Source organism: Marmota marmota, unplaced genomic scaffold (genome assembly GCF_001458135.2).
Source record: "Marmota marmota marmota unplaced genomic scaffold, marMar, whole genome shotgun sequence".
Lineage (NCBI taxonomy): Eukaryota > Metazoa > Chordata > Mammalia > Rodentia > Sciuridae > Marmota > Marmota marmota.
The window spans coordinates 13,765,368-13,787,547 of NW_025999900.1; the positions used below are offsets into that span (position 1 = coordinate 13,765,368).

Consider the following 22,180-nt stretch of genomic DNA (forward strand, 5'->3'; position numbering starts at 1 on the left):
CATAATTTACGCCCATCAAAAATATCTTTTTTCTTAAGTTCCTGCCCCTGATACTTACCTATGGTTGTTCTCTTCAGGACATTCAAAAGAACATTAAAATTCAACCGTGCTTTTCTTAAACTGTTTGAATGATTAACTGCTATAATTAGCTTTCAGTAAATTCACAAAATAAATTAATGCTTTATAATTAAATACAAACCCAACTTCTTTTCAGTATCTGTTTTTACATTGAAATTATCAGAGGTGCTGTATTAAAGCTCTTCTAAGAAAGGGGGTAAAGTGTTTTTGTTGATGTTGTTCTTCTTTGTTAATGAGCTTCTATTCAGGCCATAGATGGGCCATTGTAGTGTTAGATAAAGGGAAGTGGGTATAAGAATAATTAATTTTATACAAGAACAACATAACAACAAAAAATCCTTACTTTTACCCATCTGCTGGAATCTTTAATATGTTTTTACTTTTTATAATAACACTTCATACTTTTTAAAACATATGATGTAGATTATTATTTCAAAAAATTAAGATCAATTGTCTAAACAGATGATATCAATGTTTAAAATTGTACGTAAGCCAACGCATTGAGTTTCTTCTTAATACTGTTTGCATGTTTCAAAATGTCCATTTCAAAAATAGGATCAAACTGATAAATTAATTGTTAAAAAAAAATTTCAGGTAGGTTGAGAGGAAAGAAGCATGCTGCCTTCAGTGCAGATAGGCTTATTAAATAACTCTGAAATGTTTTTGAGCTTCACATACCTTTGTATACTTTTTAATTTAAAAACTCAAAATATTCCCCTTCCACTTGGCCTTTTTAAATTGTGAATTTTATTTCTACTGGAGTGTTGATTTTTCTGTGGTGCTTTTAAATGGAAGTACCTACATCAGCAATAATAGAACCCAACTGTAAAGTCTTTTCATTGGTACTTTTCAATTGATAGTTTCTCTTGGGTTAAGATATTCCACAAATAAAGGGTTCTGTAATGAATACAAGTAGCCTGTTTAGAAATGTGGCAGTGTGTATGTCCTCATATTCAATGCTCTGAAAAGTTCTGGACAAAAACAATATGTTACTCATATAATCAACTCCCAAACTTTATCTGTTCTGCTTTGCTTTAACAGCACCCTTATTCACCTATTTCTGAACTATCTTAGCAAATACTTTTTGGATGGTTTACATGTGCTAGAGGCCAACTTTCCCCTTCTTCTTCCATCTTTCATCAGAAATGATTATCAACTGAGCCCACAAGTATGTAAAGAAGCAATTTGGCCTGAAATGCAATCTTATTTACAAAACAGAATGTTGATAGGTAATACCCCTGGAGCATTATATTGGTTATTGCACTGCAGTGAGACCTCCTGTATTCTGTACGGAATCTGCATTCTCATATATGTCTCTACATTAATACTGGTTGTTCAAAAGTATCATTTTGCTCCCACAACAAATCCTCTGAATTCTAGAAGACATCATATCTTCTCTCTTCATATCCTGTTTCGCCCAGTGCATCTCGGCACACGAGAATATGAAACAAAATCAAAGACAAATGGACGTATCAGACTGATTGGAAACAATTGGCATCTGTAAATTTAATACTTTGAAATGTCAATATTAATTAAAGGAAAATTATTGGGCACAAATTATAACAAGAAACATATTTAGGATGTGGGGACCATAAAGAAGAGTAAAATGTGGCCCCACTCCCCACCTGTTAAGTCCCCATAAGGAGATAGGTGCCTAATCATGATGGGACAGGTTCTATATACTCATGTTTACTATCTTTTAGGTTGCTTTGCTGATATAGTCCGTTTCAAACTGTTCATTCAAATGGCATCTGGTGTTACTGGAAAACACTTTATTTCTCACACAAATATTTTAATTTTTTTTTTATCTGAGGATAAATGAACAGGAAATCAATTTGTATTTATCTGATTACACTGATAATGATTTCTAGATCCATTTCTCTCAGCAACAATTCATAAGATTTTCATATTTCCAGAATGCTTCTGACATTATAAAACATGATATATGAAGGCTGGAGGTATAGCTCAGTGGTAGAGCACTTGCCTAATATAGATAAGGCTCTGGATTACATCACTAGCACTGAAAAAAAAGAAGGAAAGAAAGAAAAAAGAAATGAATATATAGAGAGAGACCAATAGTCTTTTTATTCATTTATAAACTTGGAATGGTAATCCATGGTCACTTTGTCTAATTCTTCTAAAACAGATTCTTAGCAGAAGTCCAAAAACTGAAACCTAATAAATCATACTTCCAAAAGAGATGCTTTTTCACTAAAATTGAAAACACATTTTTCATTTTTTTTATTCTATCTAAAATGTTTTTTTTATTTTCCTGTTGAAGTCTATATATTGTTTATGGAATAGTTTAATGAAAAAAGTAATGTATTTTATAATTTTAAGGCTACATCTACAGTCAACATATATTCTTACCACCTCCGACTTGTGGAAACCACAAGTCCAACCTTCTCCAGTGCCTGTGCTGCCTCTCTAGCCTAAGTTCACAACACAAATCTAGTTTTAAATAATGTAAGTCTTCCCTATAGCCATCAACATTCATAGGCACAAATCTACTTCTTACTTTAGGGAAACATCAGCAGCAAACCCTACTCAGATTTTACAGTGAATGGCATTTGTATCCATGTATGTTTTAATTCCATTCACAGAGCATCTTTATATATCTCAAATTTGAGAGACCTCAGTAAGTGCATTTAGAATGTTCTTACAAGTAACCTGTCAGAAATGAATGTGAGCCAAGTTTGCACTCAATTCTCAAAATATAAAAAAGGGAGACTATGGCTATACTGCAATGTTTCCTACCTGATTATTCAGAACAGAGGCTTAGCTTCATGCCAATCTTTTACATGCATTGCCAGACTAAACAAGTACCTTCTGAGGTTCATCCATCACAATTTATGATACATTAAACCAAATCTAATGTTCTCTCAGGCTGGTGTTAGGGGATTTTCAATATTCAAGCTAAGAAATTGCATTTGGGGAAAGGGATTTCTCCTCTCTTTTTCCAAAGAATGTCTTTAGTTCTATAGTCTCTTTGAGTCTATTGGACCCCAGTTATACTTCAACACTAATCACAGATTGATTTTAAGAGTCTGAAATCGTAACTGGTAGCAGAAAGTGACTTTAAATTAACATTGCATGAACTACTATAAATTGTTCACTGAAAAAGAGAGTGTTTAATTATAAATGAAGGAACCTGCTTCCCAGCTGATTAACTATATTAAACACTTTATATTTTCAAAGCTCAAACACAATTGTTAATAAGCTATTTCTCATAGTGGGTCTCCGAGGGGGCCTAATACTATCACCTCCTATTTTAAAAATGACACACTTGACCCATAAGAATTATATAGTTCATCTTGGACCACATAGCATAGAAATGAAAAACTAAAATTAGGTTGCAAGTTCTCATGTACTAATGTCTGGTTTACAGAGCTATGTTCTAGGTTTTCTGAGCAAAGTCAGTGAAAAGACTAAATAAATTTCATTGTCCTCTATTTCTACAGATGTCATCCACACACAGAATTTTATTTTCCTTAGACCATTTCATTCCTAGTTATGTTGTTATAGGAATAACAAAACCAACATAGAAAAATGACTCTCTGGTCAAATTACTCACACCCCTTGTTCTGATATTCCTTAAATTGAGCTCAGTTAGCAGATTGAGTTGCCCTGCTTTTCTCTTTAGAATCAGTGTCAGTTGAAAAACTAGTATGAATGGCTTATGCCAAATCTTAGAATTGTCTGATACAGAGATCAAATATACTTATCAATAAAGTTTCTTTTTAGTTCGTTAAAGTACGCTTGATTATATTTTCTTCTCTCAAACATTTTTATTCTTATTTATTGACTGTAGCTTTATAATCAGTAATAATGTTTTATTCAGCCTTTTCGTTGCTACAACCAAAAGGCCTGACAAGAACAATTTTAGAAATGGAAAAGTTTACTTGGGGGTTTATGGTTTCAGAGGTCTCAGTCTATAGATGGCTGACTTAATTGCTTTGGAATAGAGGTGAAGAAGAGCATCTTGGGGGAATGGTGTAGCAGAGGAAAGCAGCTCAGGACATGACACCAGGAAAAAGAGAGAAAAAGAGAGAGAGAGAGAGAAGAGAGGAGAGAGCATGGCGCGCAGACCCGCCTGCAAGTATACTCTGCTCACAAAAACAAAATATATACCCCAAGGGTACACCCCCACCCCCAGTGACCCAACTCCTCCAGTCACAACCTACCTGCCTACAGTTATCCAGGTTAACCCATGTAAGTGGATTAATGCACTGATTAAGACTTACCCAACCAATCATTTCACTTTAAAATTTTCATGCATTTTCTCACCCATGAGCTTTATGGAGACACCTCATATTTAAACTATAATAAATATCTTTTCTTAAATATTTTGTCTTATGAATTGTTTTCCAGGAATAAAAGAATAGGTAATACTTGCCATGGATATATATTCATTTCACATTTTTTATCAGCAGTTGAGTTGTTTAGCAGTATAAATCTAATTTGGTTGATTAATTTATAATTCTTTCAGTGTCGTATCACTTTAATATGTTCACTATGCACAGCACAGAACTACAAAATAATGACTGCATAGTAAGTAAATGTTAATCACACAAGCATTCAAGCTTTCTGATGTGTGTTTTTATCTGCCACCAACATAAACTCTGTAATGTAAATTATTCTAAGTACCCTAATAGTACCCTAATATTAATATGAAGTTACTAGTAAGATAATATGTAAAATCCAAAAACTTTAAAAATTCTTTTTAGGTTTATCTTTTCTCTTCAGAAACAGAATAAGGAACATTCTTAGAAAAGAAATCCTCATGCAAGTATTATGATACTGACAAAAGTAAATGCTCTTGATACAATATTGTTTTAGATCTTTTATTAAAGGATATTCTGTGCTCTTATATGCTTTAGAACTGTGAGTCCATTGAATTGTATGTGCACAATATTATTTATCATGAATGTTTTTATCACATTTTCCTTTCTGAATACATTGTGAAGTTGTACTTCAGTGCCTATGAATATATAAGTACTTGACTCTAAGTAATAGAAACCACAATTTATCCTAATTTTGTCCTATAGTAACCTTCTTAGGGATAAATAAGATTCAAAAGTTGAATTTTTTATTATGGAAAAATGTAAACAGTATTAAAATATTCATATCCTGGTGTTTTCATTAAGACTGAAGCTTAGTAAATTTTCTAAACAATAATTTTGGGTGTTCTTTTCTGTGATTCAGACTTCTTTAGGCATATAAAACATTTCTTACATTTACATACAAGCATCACAAGCATTTGGTAAATAAATGGAGCCATAATCTATGACCATGGACCATGTTTTTTTCTTTGTTTGTTTCTCATCTTACAAATCAGGGCCTCATTGAATGCCTAGTCCCGAGAAGCACTTCCTTAAATATGTCTTGAATAAAATAATAGAAATGTTAAATTTGATATTCATTTATCTCTCCTCATATGCTAAGATACAAACAAGCAAACAGATAAAAATATTTGAGACTATAAAGAAATTTAGAATCAACATTTTTTTTTTTAAGATTTGAAAATGTCTTCCTTTCCAGTTCATTCTTCTCATGTCTATAGAATTCTATGGTATTCCTTGACCTTTCTCAGACTGAGGAAAATCTGCTTAAATTAAAGAGAGTTTGTCCCCAATTGCAGTTAGAAGGCCTCTGTTATCTCCAGATCTATTGAATTCATGTCTTTTTTCACAGTATCATTATGTTGTAACTTTAATGGTAAAAATGATTTATCAATATTTTATTCTGATAATTGTGTTTCACTACATATGCTATATTTCATCATATGAGAATAATAATGTCAAAGGAGACTGAAGAAGATGTTGGAAAAAAATTAAAATGTGGGTATAAAAGAATCATTCATAAAATGAAGCAAACTCTATTCCATATTGAGTCCCGCCATGTCATTCAAAGTTCAGGCCCTGAAGAAGCCTATAGATGCAGCTCTCTAACAGTCATTACTATTGATCATAGTGTCAACTCAGCAGTGACCTGAGACCCAGAAAACACCACTTTTAGGATTCAAACATGGCAGGTATTCCAAATCATCTGCCAGAGAGGTCCATTTGGTCATCTGTAGGAGAGATCTAGCAAACAGTTTTAACTGGAAACATCCATTAGGGCAGAATAAAGCAGTTCATAGAAGATACTTTGAAATTTTTTCCAATTTTTCCTTCTTTTCATTTTCTTTTTTAGTTCACGTTATTTCTACATCTGAGAATGCTTCATAAATACGAAACAACTCAATTTTTAACTTGTTTTGGTCATTATAAGATACAACCTTAGAAGAATTTTCTTTAATATGACAGTTGTACAATATTTGAGTTGTTTAGAAAATTATGGAATAATTAAAAATGGCATAGAAATGGTATTAGACTAAATGATCCATGTTATTACTTTTAACTTTAATATACTGTCTTTATGTAAACAAAGTTCATCATTTGTTCAAAATTCAATTGCAAAAATATAATAGTAGCATACTATATTGAAATTTAATTGCACATAGACTTAAAGTGTACTTTTGTATCACAGGAAAACATTATCTGATTTATAAAAACAAGTGTTTATAGTTTTTAAATGGCTTATTGTTTTAGTTTATTGCTGAATTACCTAACTCAGGTTTACCACAATATTTAGAAACCTAGAGAAGCCTTATGCACATTTTATATTGTTTTGATTTACATCATTTCAGCTCAGGAATAATTACCTAAAGTGAATTAATAATCCCTAAGGTTATGAAAATACCACTAACTCCTCATGGAATTTTTATGTTTTAGCATTAAAAAAAGGACGATTTTGGATCACCCCAGATCCTTATCACAAGGATGACAACATCCAGATTGGGCGAGAGGTGAAAATATCTTGCCAAGTAGAAGCTGTTCCTTCTGAGGAGTTGACATTTAGTTGGTTTAAAAATGGTCGCCCGTTAAGAAGTTCTGAGCGGATGGTTATTACACAGACTGACCCCGACATCTCCCCTGGAACAACAAACTTGGATATCATTGATTTAAAATTCACGGATTTTGGGACATACACATGTGTAGCCTCTCTGAAAGGAGGAGGAATATCTGATATCAGTATTGATGTCAATATATCCAGCAGCACAGGTAAGAAATATATTTATGATGCAAATAGTGCTCATGTTTAGAATAATTTCTTTAAATTTGGCGGACAAAATCGTCTTTAGTCAAGCTAAGGACATTTGTATTTTTTTAATTTCCTAATATTAAATTCCTATTGTTTTGAATGTCCAATAAATATCAGATTGTGAGATATGTTACTTCTATATCGATTTATGTATGATTTTGCAGAAATCATGCAAAGAAAATTAATAGCATTGACAAAGATAGATACAGGCTTCTGGGCTAAATAATATCATGCTCTCATTAACAATGAACCCTGTGTAGACTTAAAAATTATATTTATAAAATTAAAAAAACAAATAACTAGAGAGTTGAGACAATTTGCACAAATTTTAACAGAAATTATTTAGTTCTAAATCCAAATCCTGAGAGATATATTAATTATATATTAATTAAAAGTAATTTTAAGTAAAAGTATGTAAGAAATTTAATTAAAAGGTAAGTAAGAAATTTCTCTTCTACTAACAAAAAAGTGATTAATGTGTTAAAGTTGCAGTTGGATGTGACATTTTGGAGAATCTCTTCGCAGAATCTGTTCTCAATGAAATTAGTTAAAACTAAAAATATATTGAAGTGAAATTCCTTCTTTTAAATTTAAAAATGAAAATAGATTATTAATTTTCTCTAAATTAAATGTGGATCTGTAGATGAGTAAAATCACAGCTGTTTGTTATGGGAGGACACTTCAGGTGAGCTTTGAATGTGTTTTAAAGCCCGTTATCAGATGAAATTTCAATGGAAGATTCTTATATAGCACTAAGTAAATACTGTGTGTGGCAAACATAGAGCACTATTGTAGTGGCATTCTCTGTGTTGATGAATGCTTAACAGTTGGCTCTTGGTTTCCAGTCAGGCAGCATTTGACTCTTGTGTGTTATTATTCACCTGTAGCACTATGCGTTCTCATGGCTCCAAATCACAATACACACTGAATTGATTTTACTCCTAAGGAACATAGGTCCATACTTCAGGGTGACAAAATTTGCTTACTTTTCACAGTTCTGCTTTCTAAAGAATAATTTTTATCCACTGAAATTAATGTACAAGGAAAGTTGGATGACAAAAAGTATGTGTATTTGGACATTATTCCTTTTCTATTAAAAAAAAAGTTTTGTTTTGTTTTTATCTAACTGATCTTTAGATATAGGTGCCAACATTTTCAGACAAATTCATTTAGGATATTTTGTGGGAATGTGTCAATATGCCCAGTTATTGATTCATGTGCTCAATCAGCAAATACAAACCAATTACCTTAATTAGTGTGTGAGGTGACACTGCACCAAGTGACAGTGATGTGAGATCTTTCCTATAAGGGAAAGAACAAGACAGAAGAATGGTACATCCAGGATCAGTTGTCCTTATTTCTTGAATGGTACTTTTCCAGAATTTAATACATAATTATAGGAATCACTTTGGTTTTTTGGTTGCTTGTCTGCTTTTGTTTGCCTATTTCTTTTTCAGAAGTGGTGACATAAAAGCTGTATCCAAAGAATCAGGGCTTCTATCTAAAAGGACTCATGTGATTAGACCATGTTTCACAAACTGTTAAACAAAAGGGAATTGCAGAAAAGAGAGGAAACAGAGAAAAACAAACAGGGAAAAAAAATAGAAAAAAGGAACATTACAAACTTACTCCTAGAATGAACCCCTATATTCACTTTTAAACACATTAGTTATATTGTCTATTTGAAACTGTGTATTTTAAGTGACAAAGTAGAAAGGACTGACAGTGATTCTTGAAATTTCCAAAATCCCTAAACGGAAAATTAAATATTACCGAAGAGCAAGTTTTACTCAGGAAAGTGCCTCTTATTAAAAAGAGATTAGTTATATAATCAAATTGTCTTAACTATTACTAGTTTGCCTGGTAAACAAAGGTTACAATACTGTAGATAAAAGAAATACATTGAGTCTTCTGCCAAACACTACCCCATGAGTCTCCCTACCTACCATGCATATTGAGCTGCATCCTAGCCCTTTTTACTTTTTGAGACAGGGTCTCCCTAATTTGTCTAGGCTGGCCATGAATTTGTGCTCCTCCTACTCAGCCTGCTGAGTAGCTGGGATTACAGGTGCTCAGACACATGCCAGCTCTTAATATTTTTAAGCCTTTTCATTTTTCATAAAAATTCTTATATTGAATCTCAGAAGTTACCATGTGTTAAGAGACATATGAAAGTTGAGGATGTGCTACCACAAAGCATTTCTGCCTAACGTAGAAATTTTTTATTTTAATCCCAGACCACATTTCAACATATATTTTAGATGTATTTTAAAACAGAAATATAAAGTATCCCAGAAATGTAAATCCTGGTTTAAATCGTCACAAATATTTTCAAAAGACTGTGATTTAATGTTAAACTGTGGGGATGCTACATTCATTTTGGAGTTTGCTGATGCATTTGATTGAATAACAATAACTTTATATATTCATGGATTTTGTATCATTTTCACATTAGTTCAATATTATAGACTTTTCCCTCCTGTTTCTATAATCATACAAGTCATGTTTAGTAGGAGAAGTTGTTGTTTTGTCAATCTAAGATTGTTTCTTTCAGATTCCTTACTGAGTTATTTCTATGCACCCAGCTTTGTATTCTGTGGTGATAGTAAAAATGTGCCTTGCCCTTAGGCAATTTTAATCTGAGTTGTCAAAACAGATTATATGGAAACTAGAGGTTATATGTAGCAAATGGATAGTGTGCTTTAAGTTTGTTTCAACTTCCATAGGTATGTTGAATGCTTTTGCCAATGTAGATGTAGGAAAATTTCAGAGAAATTACATCTGAGTTAAATCCTGATAGAAGCAGCATTGTGAACTGACCATGGAAGATATGTTGGACAAAATATGTAGGATGTAGAAAGTTCCAGGAATATTAAAGTACTTATTTCTTGCATCTATTTTAGGTTATTAATTAATATTACCATAAATTATATTGATTTGTTCTAATTTTGTAATGTTCATTACTAAAAATATACAGTATGTGGCTAGACTGCCGGTAAATGGAAAACCACAGTATAATAATTGCTCTAAACGTATCAAAATTAAATAATTAATTTTAAACAATTATAATAATTCAATTTTGTAAAATAAAATTTCTTCACATACTTAATGAAAAATGCTAGTAAATCTTAGAATAAAATGTTTGTAACAGTTAAATTCAGATCCATAAATTATCATTACTTATTTGTTATTCATTCTATGAATGTAATTTTGGAGGATTTGCTGCAAAATGTAGTACTGTCCCATAGTAAAGTCCTTAGTTGCTCATTAGCTTTCACGTTTTCCTTTGCACGACTCAACAAACGTGCAAGTTTATAGTAAACTCAGAAGCATGTGCATCATGCCTTGAACATCTAAGCAGTCAGACTGGTTATCTGTAGAACTCCCAGGGTGAGACAGCTGGTGGGCAAATATAGCAGAAGACTCAATATAGATTTTAGGATTTTTTTTTCCTCCCATGTTAGAGTACACAGACATTTTATACAGCAAGAAGCAGAGCAAGATTTAGAGGATTTAAACAAGAGTCTAAAACTTAAGCATTAAGAGCACGATGATGATCAACTTAAAAAATGAGTTCAAAATTGTAGCTTTGCTACTGACTACCTGTCTAGTTACTATAATTATAGTAGTTAACAAGTGTCTGTGCAAGCATTCACATTTATGAAATGAAAGTTCTTGATAACACATGACTTGATAACAGTTCAGAATGAATAAGAATTGATAATGAGCAGGAGGGCAAAAGGAAAAAAAACAGATTAAATCTACTTAACTGGATTTTTTCCCCGTTTTCATTTAAAGAGGAAAGGTAACTCATGATATACTGCTGATTAAAACTACAGTTCTACAGGGTGAATATAGTGAGGAACATTGGTTTCTGTAAGAGGAAGGGGTGAGTGTAAGACTAGCATGTGAAGCCCTGGCAATGCTTTGATCGGAGGAGGCTTCTGTACAGCCAGGAGTGTCTATATATTTTTAAAAGTTCTTGAATGCCCAAAAAGGCATACTGAAAAAAACACAATTTTATAAAATATGATACAGACTCTGAACTTTACAGTTTCCTGATTAAAGAGTCAGCTTCCTCTTGTCTAATTGGCCACTTTACACACTGGCTTTCAGCAGAATTGGTTTCATATATAAATTTATTCTTTAATAAGTCTTGAAAATTCCTTTTTCTCAGTTAACTCTTATGTTTATTGAAAACGATGTTGTATCTGTCCTTGATATGGAGCAGGAAGAGCACAGTGTTTGAGTACAGTGTCAGAAGGAACACTGTCCACCAAAAAACAGTGGATTATCTCTTCTATGGCCTCGCTTATAGGTTTCTGCTTTACCTTTAGCACTAGGAATGGAACTGAAGGTGGTTTAGCAGATATATTTACTATATTAGTGTTAAAGCCTTGAGAAGCTATTGTGCTTAGTAAATACTCAGTAATATTGTCATTGAGGATATGTATTTCTTTGAGTAAGTGCATAGACTTTAGGAAATTTTGGACTAAGCATAATCATAGAGATATACAATTTTTTTCATTTTTGCTTTTACTGCAGAATGATGTTAATGTTAGCCTATGTTATATATATTCATATTTAGCAATATGAGTTTACCAAAAAAGAATATTTCAAGGTTAACATTGTTTATTTGAAAATAGGTATTGTTCCTTAAATATGTTTTTATTAAAAATTTGACAGGTTTTTCTATCAAAACTTCAAAAGCTTTCAAGAATTTTTAAATGCTCATTGGAATTATTTCTTATGATGATCTGTATTAGTCCTGCATTGGTCAGTGATCAATGCAGATTTTCCACAAAGGAGAGGTAAATGCAACAATCTGCAGTGGCTTATCTGTAATCTGTGTTTGAATAGATTTCACACTTTCATACAGATCAGATAGTTCAAATAATAAAAGAAAAATTGCAAAAGTAGCAATCTTTTATAAAGATGTTATTCTCACCCTAAAATAAGTTTGCAAAATGGTAAGTTGTCCACATCAAATCTTATGGCTTTGCATTATTCTTATTTTGATAACTGACCATCAATTAGCATTAGTGGGGACTGTGCAATGTGGAGCTATTGTCCCACTCCTTATTTTCTTTAACATCAACTATTCAAATAGTATAGAATATTTTGAATATTTTAAGGAGAAATCACCTTCAAAACTTTACTAAATGCCATATTAAAATATGCTAAATTATTTAAGAGAGAAATTGCTAAGATAACACTAAAATAAAGTGTGATGTAGTGAATGGGAACAGTTCAGGAAAGCATACTGAATTTTCTGGTGTTAAAATGAACACAGTACATATGACTCTGTCCATTGGTACCTTTCCCTTCCATTTGCTAATCTGACCTTTACTAAAGAACTCTCAGCCCCTGTAGAAACTGCCCATACTACCAGAAAATTGAGGCTTGGAAATTCAATTTGAGAACCTAGGCTAACTGAAAATGCAAGTGGAAATTATACCAAATGATTTACAAGATCAAAGAGAAGCCATCACGGGTAATTATGGAATTTATTCATAAATACAGTATAATTCAACAAAATTTTTATTCAGTAACCACTCTAGTATGGGGATATAGGAAGAAGTAAAACCATAATAAACAATAGAGTATATCTTCCAGTGACATTATACTTTAATGACTTTACTGAGATGAAGTCTAATGCTTACTTTAATATATTATCTAAGTACTATGAAAGTGCATAGGATAATGTTCTTGAATCTGGTCAGATAGAGTTCCAAAGGGCAGGTAGCATCTTAGCTGGATTAAGAATAAGGCAGTAGACCTTAGGAGGAAAGATATGTAACACTGGATCTTACTAGCTGACATTCACACAATCAGAAATAACCAAAGGCTGGCACAGTGGCACATGCCTGTAAACCCAGAAGCTCCACTGGCTGAGGCAGCAGGATCCCAGGTTCAAAGTCAGCCTCAGCAAGTTAGCAAGGCCATAGGCAATTTAGCGAAATCTTGTCTGAATTTTTTTTTTAAAGGGGGCAGGAGATAGGGGGCCGATGTGGCTCAGCAATTATGTGTCCCTAGGTTCAATCCTTGGTACCAGAAGAAACAACAGCCAAAGGATTTTCTCAGGGGGCCTGTTCATTGGATGAATCTACAGAGTTCAAAACATAGACAATTAGAGGAAGAGTGGTAGAGAAATAAAATAATTTTAAGAAACATTCCAGAGACCTAATCAGTTGGACAAAGAAAATGTTTTCTTTCTTTCCCTAACCTTGCAGACTACTTTTGCATTGTAAGTATTCAGTGAGTAATTTAGGGATTGCTTGAGAGAAAAGGCAGAAATTATTAAATAGAAAGGAATAAGGCAATGTGGAGGAACAAAACATCATGAGAAGTGGGCAAATGAAAGGAAGCTCAACTACTGGGAAAAGCTTGAGACTCACTCATGAACTACATGGGAGAAGTCAATGAACCTTTGTGCATCTTACATTCCTTCTCACTCCACTACAATTTTGGAATTTATCAAGGTGGACTTTAAAGAAATAGGATGAATGAAAAGGAACACAAGAAAAAATTACAGATTGATTATGTGTGTATGGAGGTATGATTTATTCAGCTGGAGAGATTGATAGGAATCAATGAAGTGCTGAGGACCACTCACAACCTCTCTTATTAAAGGGCAGTTAAGTCAATGACCAGTTCTCAAGTCAAATTAGGAAAAGAGCCCAATTGGCCTCAGACAATGTAATAAAGTTCAGGCCCTAGACATGGGTCCTAAATTTACCACTTAGTAGCTTTATGATATTAGGTTTACCTGGACCTCAAAGCTTTACATCTATAGAATAAAGGTATCAGTTGGGTAATATTTCCAAATAGTATTTTAATGGAAATTAGAAATTATTTGGAAATTCTCAAGAGCAATTCAACTAGAGAGAGAAGGCAAATACATTTCACCACCCTCCATTTCTTCTCCCAACTTCAGAACAAAATATATTTCTCTGTTACATATCTTCTATGTAAGCTGATATTAAACAAATGATTCTGACTCTTCACATATACACATGCACACACACCATTAAACATGTATAATTGAAAACTACCATCTTGGATGAGGTTTTCCATCCTTTCTAAAATGTTGATGTTTCTGTGATTATATCTTGCATTTTTATTGTGGTAATGCCAAGTACTGAGTTAGAGATTTTAGGTAATGAGATAGATATAGATATATAGACATGCAGATATTTTTTAATTTGTTGTTTTTACATACACATGACAGTTTATTATATTTTTACATACTCTACATACATGGAGTACAACATAGAGCATGATAGTCTCTACTTCCATCCATTTACCAGCAAATGCCCCATAGTAATTTTTCTTAAAGGTTGAGTAATACTCCATTGTGTATGTATACCACATTTTCTTTAAGCCATTCATCTTTTGAAGGGCACCTAGGCAGGTTGTGAGCGATGTTTGAAAGAACAAATTGGTTTGGTATTAGTTGTGGCTGAGGGGATGGTGAAATATCCTTGTGTTTCTGGTGACCAATTAAAAAATCAGTTCTGATGATCAGGAGAAAGGTTAGAACCAAACAAAGACTTCACAAGTAATTTCATTGATTAAAAACAGATGGGCTTATCCAAGAAGACAATAAAGAGCAAATCAAAATATGTTCCAGGAAATGGTGGAAAAAGCAGAATTCATGACCATGAAGAAAATAGAGGGTGACCCATGGCAGTCAAGGAAATAGAGCACTCCAATTTGTATAGTAAAGGAGAAATCCCAGTGGAAAATGTTCTGTATTTATCATGTGTTCATTGCTTTCAATACTTCATCATCAGCATTAAAAAGCACATAAATGTTTTATTTGTCCCTGATATGTTAATAGCAATACTTATATTTTGATAATAGAAACAGATCTTATTTTCCCCCTAAGTGAAAGAATGAGTCTTGAAGAAGAGAGGGAGGGCAAAAAAAGAGAGAAGTTGTAATGGGAATGGTAGGAAAGAAGAGGGAAGGGAGGGAGTAGGAAAGAAGAAAGAAGGTTATCAGATTTTACACATGGCATTTTGATATGAAGAACATCTATCCCCAGATTGTATGGAATCTTCTTAGGTCACAGGTGGCTTTACAAACACAGGAAGTAATGATTGTATCAATCCTCTTTTTAAATGACATTTAAAGGAGTTAGAGGGGATATTTAAAACATTCTTGATTGCAACTTGTTTTGGGATCCATAAATTATATTACCATTTTTACTTTTATTTTAGGGGAAAATACAAATGCAATGATTTATTACATTAAATCATCTATTTTCTATAATAATTCAATAAACATTAATTATATTTTCATCTTACAATTTGTTCACATAAAAGAATCCACATAATTATGGAAACAACATTGAATTTATAATTTTCCTGCAGCTATTATTTTAAAATACCCAAATATCACAACAAAGGTTCTCTTTAAAGGTTATAGTCTAAAGGTGCCTAAAGAGCTTTTAATTATTCTTTCATTATTGAGCCCTTTCTTTACTGGGTGATATTCAATATGTTTTAAAACTCCCATATTTTATCAAAGTAATCAATGAGACATTAGTATATTCATCTAATTTATGCTTCTTATTCCTTTTATCCCTTTCTAATACAAGCAAAGGAATAAAGCAACTATTTGAATTTAAAATGACTGAATATAGATTTCTCTAATAGGGGACTGAAAAATCATTGGTTAGTTCCCTGATTTGCATTTAAAATTGTAATAACTAGAAATAATTTACTAGCACCAAAAACATGATAAATAACTGATAAATAATTAATTTCTCCTTTAAATTTATAGTTAGTAATGAAATATAAATTAATATATATTATTTTAAAAATATAATGCCAGGATCACCCTGGCTCTTTTGACTGTAGGAGAAGATAAAGTTTTGGGAAGTGCTACTATTTTCATCACTTAGGCACTTATGACAGCATTTCAGGTTTTTATGTTCACAGATGACACTGCTAATTTACCATTAGGCAACTGGAGAACAGAGAAGTAGCTGTACTGACTGGGTCCATACACAAACAGTTTGATCATAATTTTTCTCTGTCTTAGAAAAATCTAGGACCCTAGATCTTATGGCATCAGACGGAATAGTTATTAGAGTGATTTAATTTGTGTGTGATGTCTTTAAGTTTCACTTTATTGTTTGAAATGTCTAAAATCAAAGCCATTTACTTCTTGGATTCCAAAGTAGAAACTAGAATATTAATGAAAACATCTTTTCCCCTAAAATCTACTTGCAAATATATACATTTTCAATGTCAAAAGTGACTCATTAATTTTCATAATATTTAAAATTATTCATCTTTCATTGATGGATATCAATGAGGTTTGGAAAGAGAGTTTAGAAAATTTGGAAAACCATTAAATTAGAATATGTGTTGCCCAATATTGGGATATTTATATATTTTGAATAATTTTACTTTTTGTTTATTTATTCATTCTTTTTGTGGTGGTAGGAATACCACAAAGAATTCAGGACTACTTTACCGTTGAACTGCATCCTGAGAACTTGTTCCTTTTTGAGACAGAATCCCATCAATTTGCTGAGGCTGGCCTCAAATTTTCCAATGGTCTCAAACTTGTAATCTTTATGCCTCAACCTCCCAAACAGCTGGAATTATGTGCTTGGGCCACCATGCCTGGATGAATGTTTCTAGTTAGGTTTTCTTGTTGTTATTTGTTTGTTTGTTGCTGTGCTCAGTTTTGCCACTGAGATTCAACCCCAGCCTTCTTATTTTGAGACAGGGTCTTGCTAAATTGCTTAGCCTGGCCTCCAATTTTTGATCCTCCTACCTGAATCTCCTGAGTTGCTGGGATTACAGACATGTGCCACTATGCCCAGATATATTATGAATATTTTTAAATAAATAAAAATAAAGATTACTGGAGTCAGTCCCCAGATTCCTATTTCATAAAACATTTTTAAAAGACTTCTAAATGTCTTAATTATTTGTATTAAACACAGAGGGCACTTACAGATTACCTATTACCTTTAATTTTGTAGAGAAGAAAATGTGACCCCTAAGCTTGTTCTTTTCATTTTATATAGCTATGTCCAAACTTGAGTTTTCACTTTCAGGTTCTAAATCTACTATGAGAGCCTTCAGCATGTACCAAGATCTTATATCAAATGTATATTTCTCTTTACTATCTCAGGGGATTCTGATATCTGTCTCATCTGTTTGACAAAGGCCTTGTTTGAGAGAGTTCCTGTGAATAGGTGTTAGAATAGTCTGGAAGGAACTGGATCATGTAACCATATACACTGTTGTGGAGCTTATAAGACTCTCAGAGTCCTAGTCCAAGAAGACCACTTGGAAGAGTATTAGGATGATAGGTTATGTTTGCCAGTCTCATTTTCCACCCACAAAATAGGGGAGAGGCCTTATGTCTTCTAACCAATGCAAAAAGATTGAATAATAATAATTTCACTAAGGAAGATCATTTTCCACATTATGCTCAGTTAAACTATCTCTATAGGAATTAAGACAATGCTATTTCTCTTGTCCTAGCTGCCTGAAAGCAATGGATACATGGTTTAGGTCTGAGTAGCATAATTTAAATATAGACATTATTCCTAAACTAATTTAATACTATAATATATTAAAACTCACAGCTCACTAATGGAGATCACATTATTTATAGTGAAGTTTTTTTTTTCTTTTTTAACTTTTGTACTAGCATACCAAACTACAGAAAAATGCATAGGTATAAATGCAGCATGAACAGTGAATGGATATGTCCACACCCAATTTAAGAAGCAAAACATCAAAATATGCTAAAGCATTTCAAAGTATTTACAGTCCATCTAATATACAACACCTATACACACACACACACACACACAGAAAAATGAAGATGTTTGGCATGTTTACTATATGGTATTCAAGATGTCCTTTGAAGTAGGTACTATGACTATACTCACTTTACATACAATTGAGAAAAACACATAAGTAACTTTTTACCAAGTAGAGGCATACAGTATGAACCATTGGTCAATCCAGGGTGTCAATCCTGGGTTCTTCACACAAAACTCATAGTCTCTTAATGGATTCAGCTCAACTAATGAGGTTTCAAGCTCCAGATATGCACTGTAAGAAGGGAATTTTTAAGAAATATTTTGTTCTAGTTGTAATAGAACAAAAATACCTTTATTTTATTTTTATGTGGTGCTGAGGATAAACCCACTTCCCTGCATGTGCTAGGCGAGTCTTCTACTGCAGAGCCACAACCTCAGCTCCTATAAGAAGGTCATTTTAATGAGTGAATCCATGTGAGAAACTTCAAATCACGGTGTGTCTGTCTTTTGCTCTATTTGAGGAATTGGAACCTGGGAGTCCTGTGAGATGACAATCAACCTACCAGGAATTTAGGATCAGGACGGAAAGATGTAGAAAAGGGTCCATGACAGTGATTTGTAGGGGAAGGGAATAACTTAGAACACTAGACTCCTCTCAAGTACATGACAGGTTAAAACATTCAGAATTTCCCAAATTTTATAGAACTTCTGTCACTAGTAATGACTAGATTAAAAAATATGTAAAAAGAGAGGGGCTGGGGATATAGCACAGTTGGTAGAGTGCTTGCCTTGCATGCACAGGGCCCTGGGTTCAATCCCTAGCACCAGAAAAAAAAATGTAAAAAGAGAAAAGTGTCACAGCACTTTCAAAAAGTATTTATGTACAATATAAAATAGAGGGTAATTTAAATATGTGAAGTAGAAATAATAAAATGGTAAGCAGTTCAAATGTCTGTGTCTAAAATGCATTTAGCATAAATTACTGTCCACTATGAAAAAACATAAGTAGTCCACTTTTACCAAGTCTATCTAAATAATACTTGTAAACAAAATAGATTTTGCTGATATTTAAACAGAAATATCCTTGCTTTAAAATAGAATGCAATGCAAAACCATATTAATAAAATTTCACTAAACTCTATTCACATTCATATATTAGTTCAGAATGAGTTATGTATCATTGCAATTGATACCATTGTGTGAGCTTTTATGTGGTTTTAAAATTATGCCCATATTTTTATTGTAGCATTTTATACTTCTCAGATCAGCAAAATGGATCATAAAGTGCAATCATGCATCAGTAGAATATTTGTTAATAAAGACTTCATGTGTTACAAGAAAACCTTGCTCCTATTTTTTTAATTGACCAGTTATCTACTAACGGATCTGTTAATTAGACCTCATTTGCTTTAAAGAACATGTGGCACTGATTTGATGATGGAACATTGTGTTCACTGGTTGTTTCTTTTTGCTCTTGATAAAGCATGAAAGAGCCAGCTTCATTTTATGTCTAAATGTTTATTAAGATGGTGATAGTGTCTATTTCCACAGGATAAGACAGCTTCAGTGGTGCACAATCAGTGGTGTAATTAGGGAATTTGTAAACCACAGGCATTGTCCAGAGCGATCATTTATAAGAGGCCTAACAGTGTCACATGGGTTCTATAAGGAGACAAATGGCCTTTTCATTGTAGAAGTAAATTGATTTTTCTAGCTATTCTGCATGGAAGAGTTTACCACTGTAAGCAACAGTTGCTCTAGAAAGTAAATTGCAATCACTTTAAAGCATCTTTGCTTTCATAAGATGCATTTGCTATATAATTTATAGCTTATCTTCCTTTTAATTTAGAATTCCTTCATCCACAGGAAAGCAGTTACATAATTACCATGATCAGACAGCTCCTTTTACTTTCTGGTCCCTGGTTTTCATGGTAACACCCTGACCTTTGTGAAAATGGACAGCACTGACATTTTGTCATCCTCATAAGAGAGGAATAGATATATTTAGGGATGTCCAAACCTCATTACTTCATAGAAATAGAATGAGAACTGGGATATCTGTATTATGTGCCATTTTGTGAAAATTCAAAATATATTTGTCTAGTGGCAGACAAATGCAACCTGCTATCCTTGGATAACAACTTCAGAGGTCCCTCTCACTATTCATATTTATGAAGGTTCATCTTTTCCCTTCCCCAAATGTTATTTTCTTTTAACAGTGTCCTTAGCTAAAAAAGTATATGCCTCTTCTGAATACCTGATAATGGCAATGACATTTATCTATATAACTATATTTGTATCTTTCACTTATATGAACATTTGCTTGATGTTTTATGTGTGTACTGGAGATATAAGAGATATGAACAAAACCTAATCTATGCCTTCAATGTATAAATCTATGCATAATAATCAAGTACAGTAATTGATATTAATGAAGTATGATGATAAGAAAACAATAATAATTAACATATGTTTTGTGTTTACTATAACCTATAACTTGAGTTTAAGATCCTATGCATATGAAAGAAAAGATGGAAAGTAGGTATTATTGTTCTTACTTTACATATACCAAGAAATGAGATGCAGGCTGGATATCCTACCCAAGTCCCCCAGCTGACAGGCTATAGAGCTGAGGTTTGAATTTAGGCATCCAGACCTATGCATTGATCTTTGCAAGTGTATTTCAAAACTCAAAGTGCTTTACAGTTTATTGGACACTCTCCTATGCATTGTACCATTTTATCTTTAAATTCTTATTTTTCCTTCCATCATTAGATAGCTTTTTGGCAATGTTTCTCTTGCCTATTATCTTTAGTTTGAATAATATACTATTTTGTATAATATACTAATTTGCAGATGAAGAATCTGAATTTCAGACTTCCCTTTACCAAGATTATACAGCTAGTACGTGGATTAGGTCCTCAGTCTATGTCAAATTTCTAATCTTGTACTCTTACAGTTCTTCCAGACTCTTCAAAAAGTTTTTCTAATTAAGAAATAACAATGGGCCATTACCAGCTACTAAGAAGCCTCAGTTTTTATAAGTTTCCATAATGCATAGTGTAATTATTGAAGGTGGTGAATGGCTTATATGTCTTGATCCCAGTCTTAAGTATATCTGCCTATTGGAAAGGCTCAAAAATGTTTGTTAAAATACATTGAAATTGACTCTAGGTAGCATACAAACTTTTATATATGGAGTCCTGCCATTTATTATTCCAAGAGTGCTTGCTAGTAATTAAAGGGGTAATGTATATAAACAGATATATAAATGTATTTGGATAAATCATGGACATCATTTTTAAGAAAAAGTAGGCATGGATGAAAATATATTACGGAATATTAAAAATTGTAGGAATTTGGAACTCTTAAATAGCTTTTTTAGCTATATGTCTCTTGCCTATTATCTTTTTGTATAATATAGTTGGAGTGTAATAATCAACATATAAGTTCAAATTAGTTAATAATACCCACATAAATCAGGTTTCAGATTTACTCTGCACTATTATTTAAAAAAATACCAAACATGAAATGAATAAAAATGATGTTTAGGAATCGGTCCTTCTATCCCAAAAATATTTTAAGGTTGATTATTTCTTTAGGAAATGATCTAGTTATAGCTTGATAATAAAATACCATAGGACCTTATGTGGTGTTTTGACCCTTGTAAATTTCCCTTTATTATTGCAGAAATAAACAACTGCCTCTCTTGTACTGTCCATATTCTCAATCTAGTTCATATTCCTTTCTACTAAAATTACAATGCAATTTAAGTCACTAGCAAGCTGAAAGATCTCTCTTCTTTTTGCTTATTTAGTTGTTTAAGAAATATTTTCTATATGTGAGACTTGATGTACCTAATCAGTGACTGTTGTTCATTTATGTATTTTAGTGTCTGAGAAACATATGCAATAAATCAAGGGAGGGAGATTAGAAAAAGCAAAAAAAAGTATACTTTTAATCTTCTTCCAAAGAGGTTAGTAGAAGATGATATTACTAATAGAGATTTATTGTGCTGTTTACAGAAAATATTTTATTCAAGTTAGAAAACCAAATTATGTGAAGATCATAACAAATCACATTACTTGAACACTTAGCCAAATGGTACTTAAGTGACCTAAGCCAAGTCCCATTCACTTATCTGTTGGTGAGGCA

The 22,180-nt window shown here is 32.6% G+C and overlaps 1 protein-coding gene across 1 annotated transcript in view; it reads left to right on the forward strand.

The window, feature by feature from the left end:
- The window catches only part of Mdga2 (MAM domain containing glycosylphosphatidylinositol anchor 2), a 260,412-nt gene that overhangs the window by 57,809 nt on the left and 180,423 nt on the right, over window positions 1–22,180 (forward strand). The window contains exon 3 of the mRNA XM_048798622.1: window positions 6,855–7,184. Within this exon, the coding sequence (XP_048654579.1) occupies window positions 6,855–7,184 (330 nt within the window). The remainder of the gene's footprint in view (window positions 1–6,854; window positions 7,185–22,180) is intronic.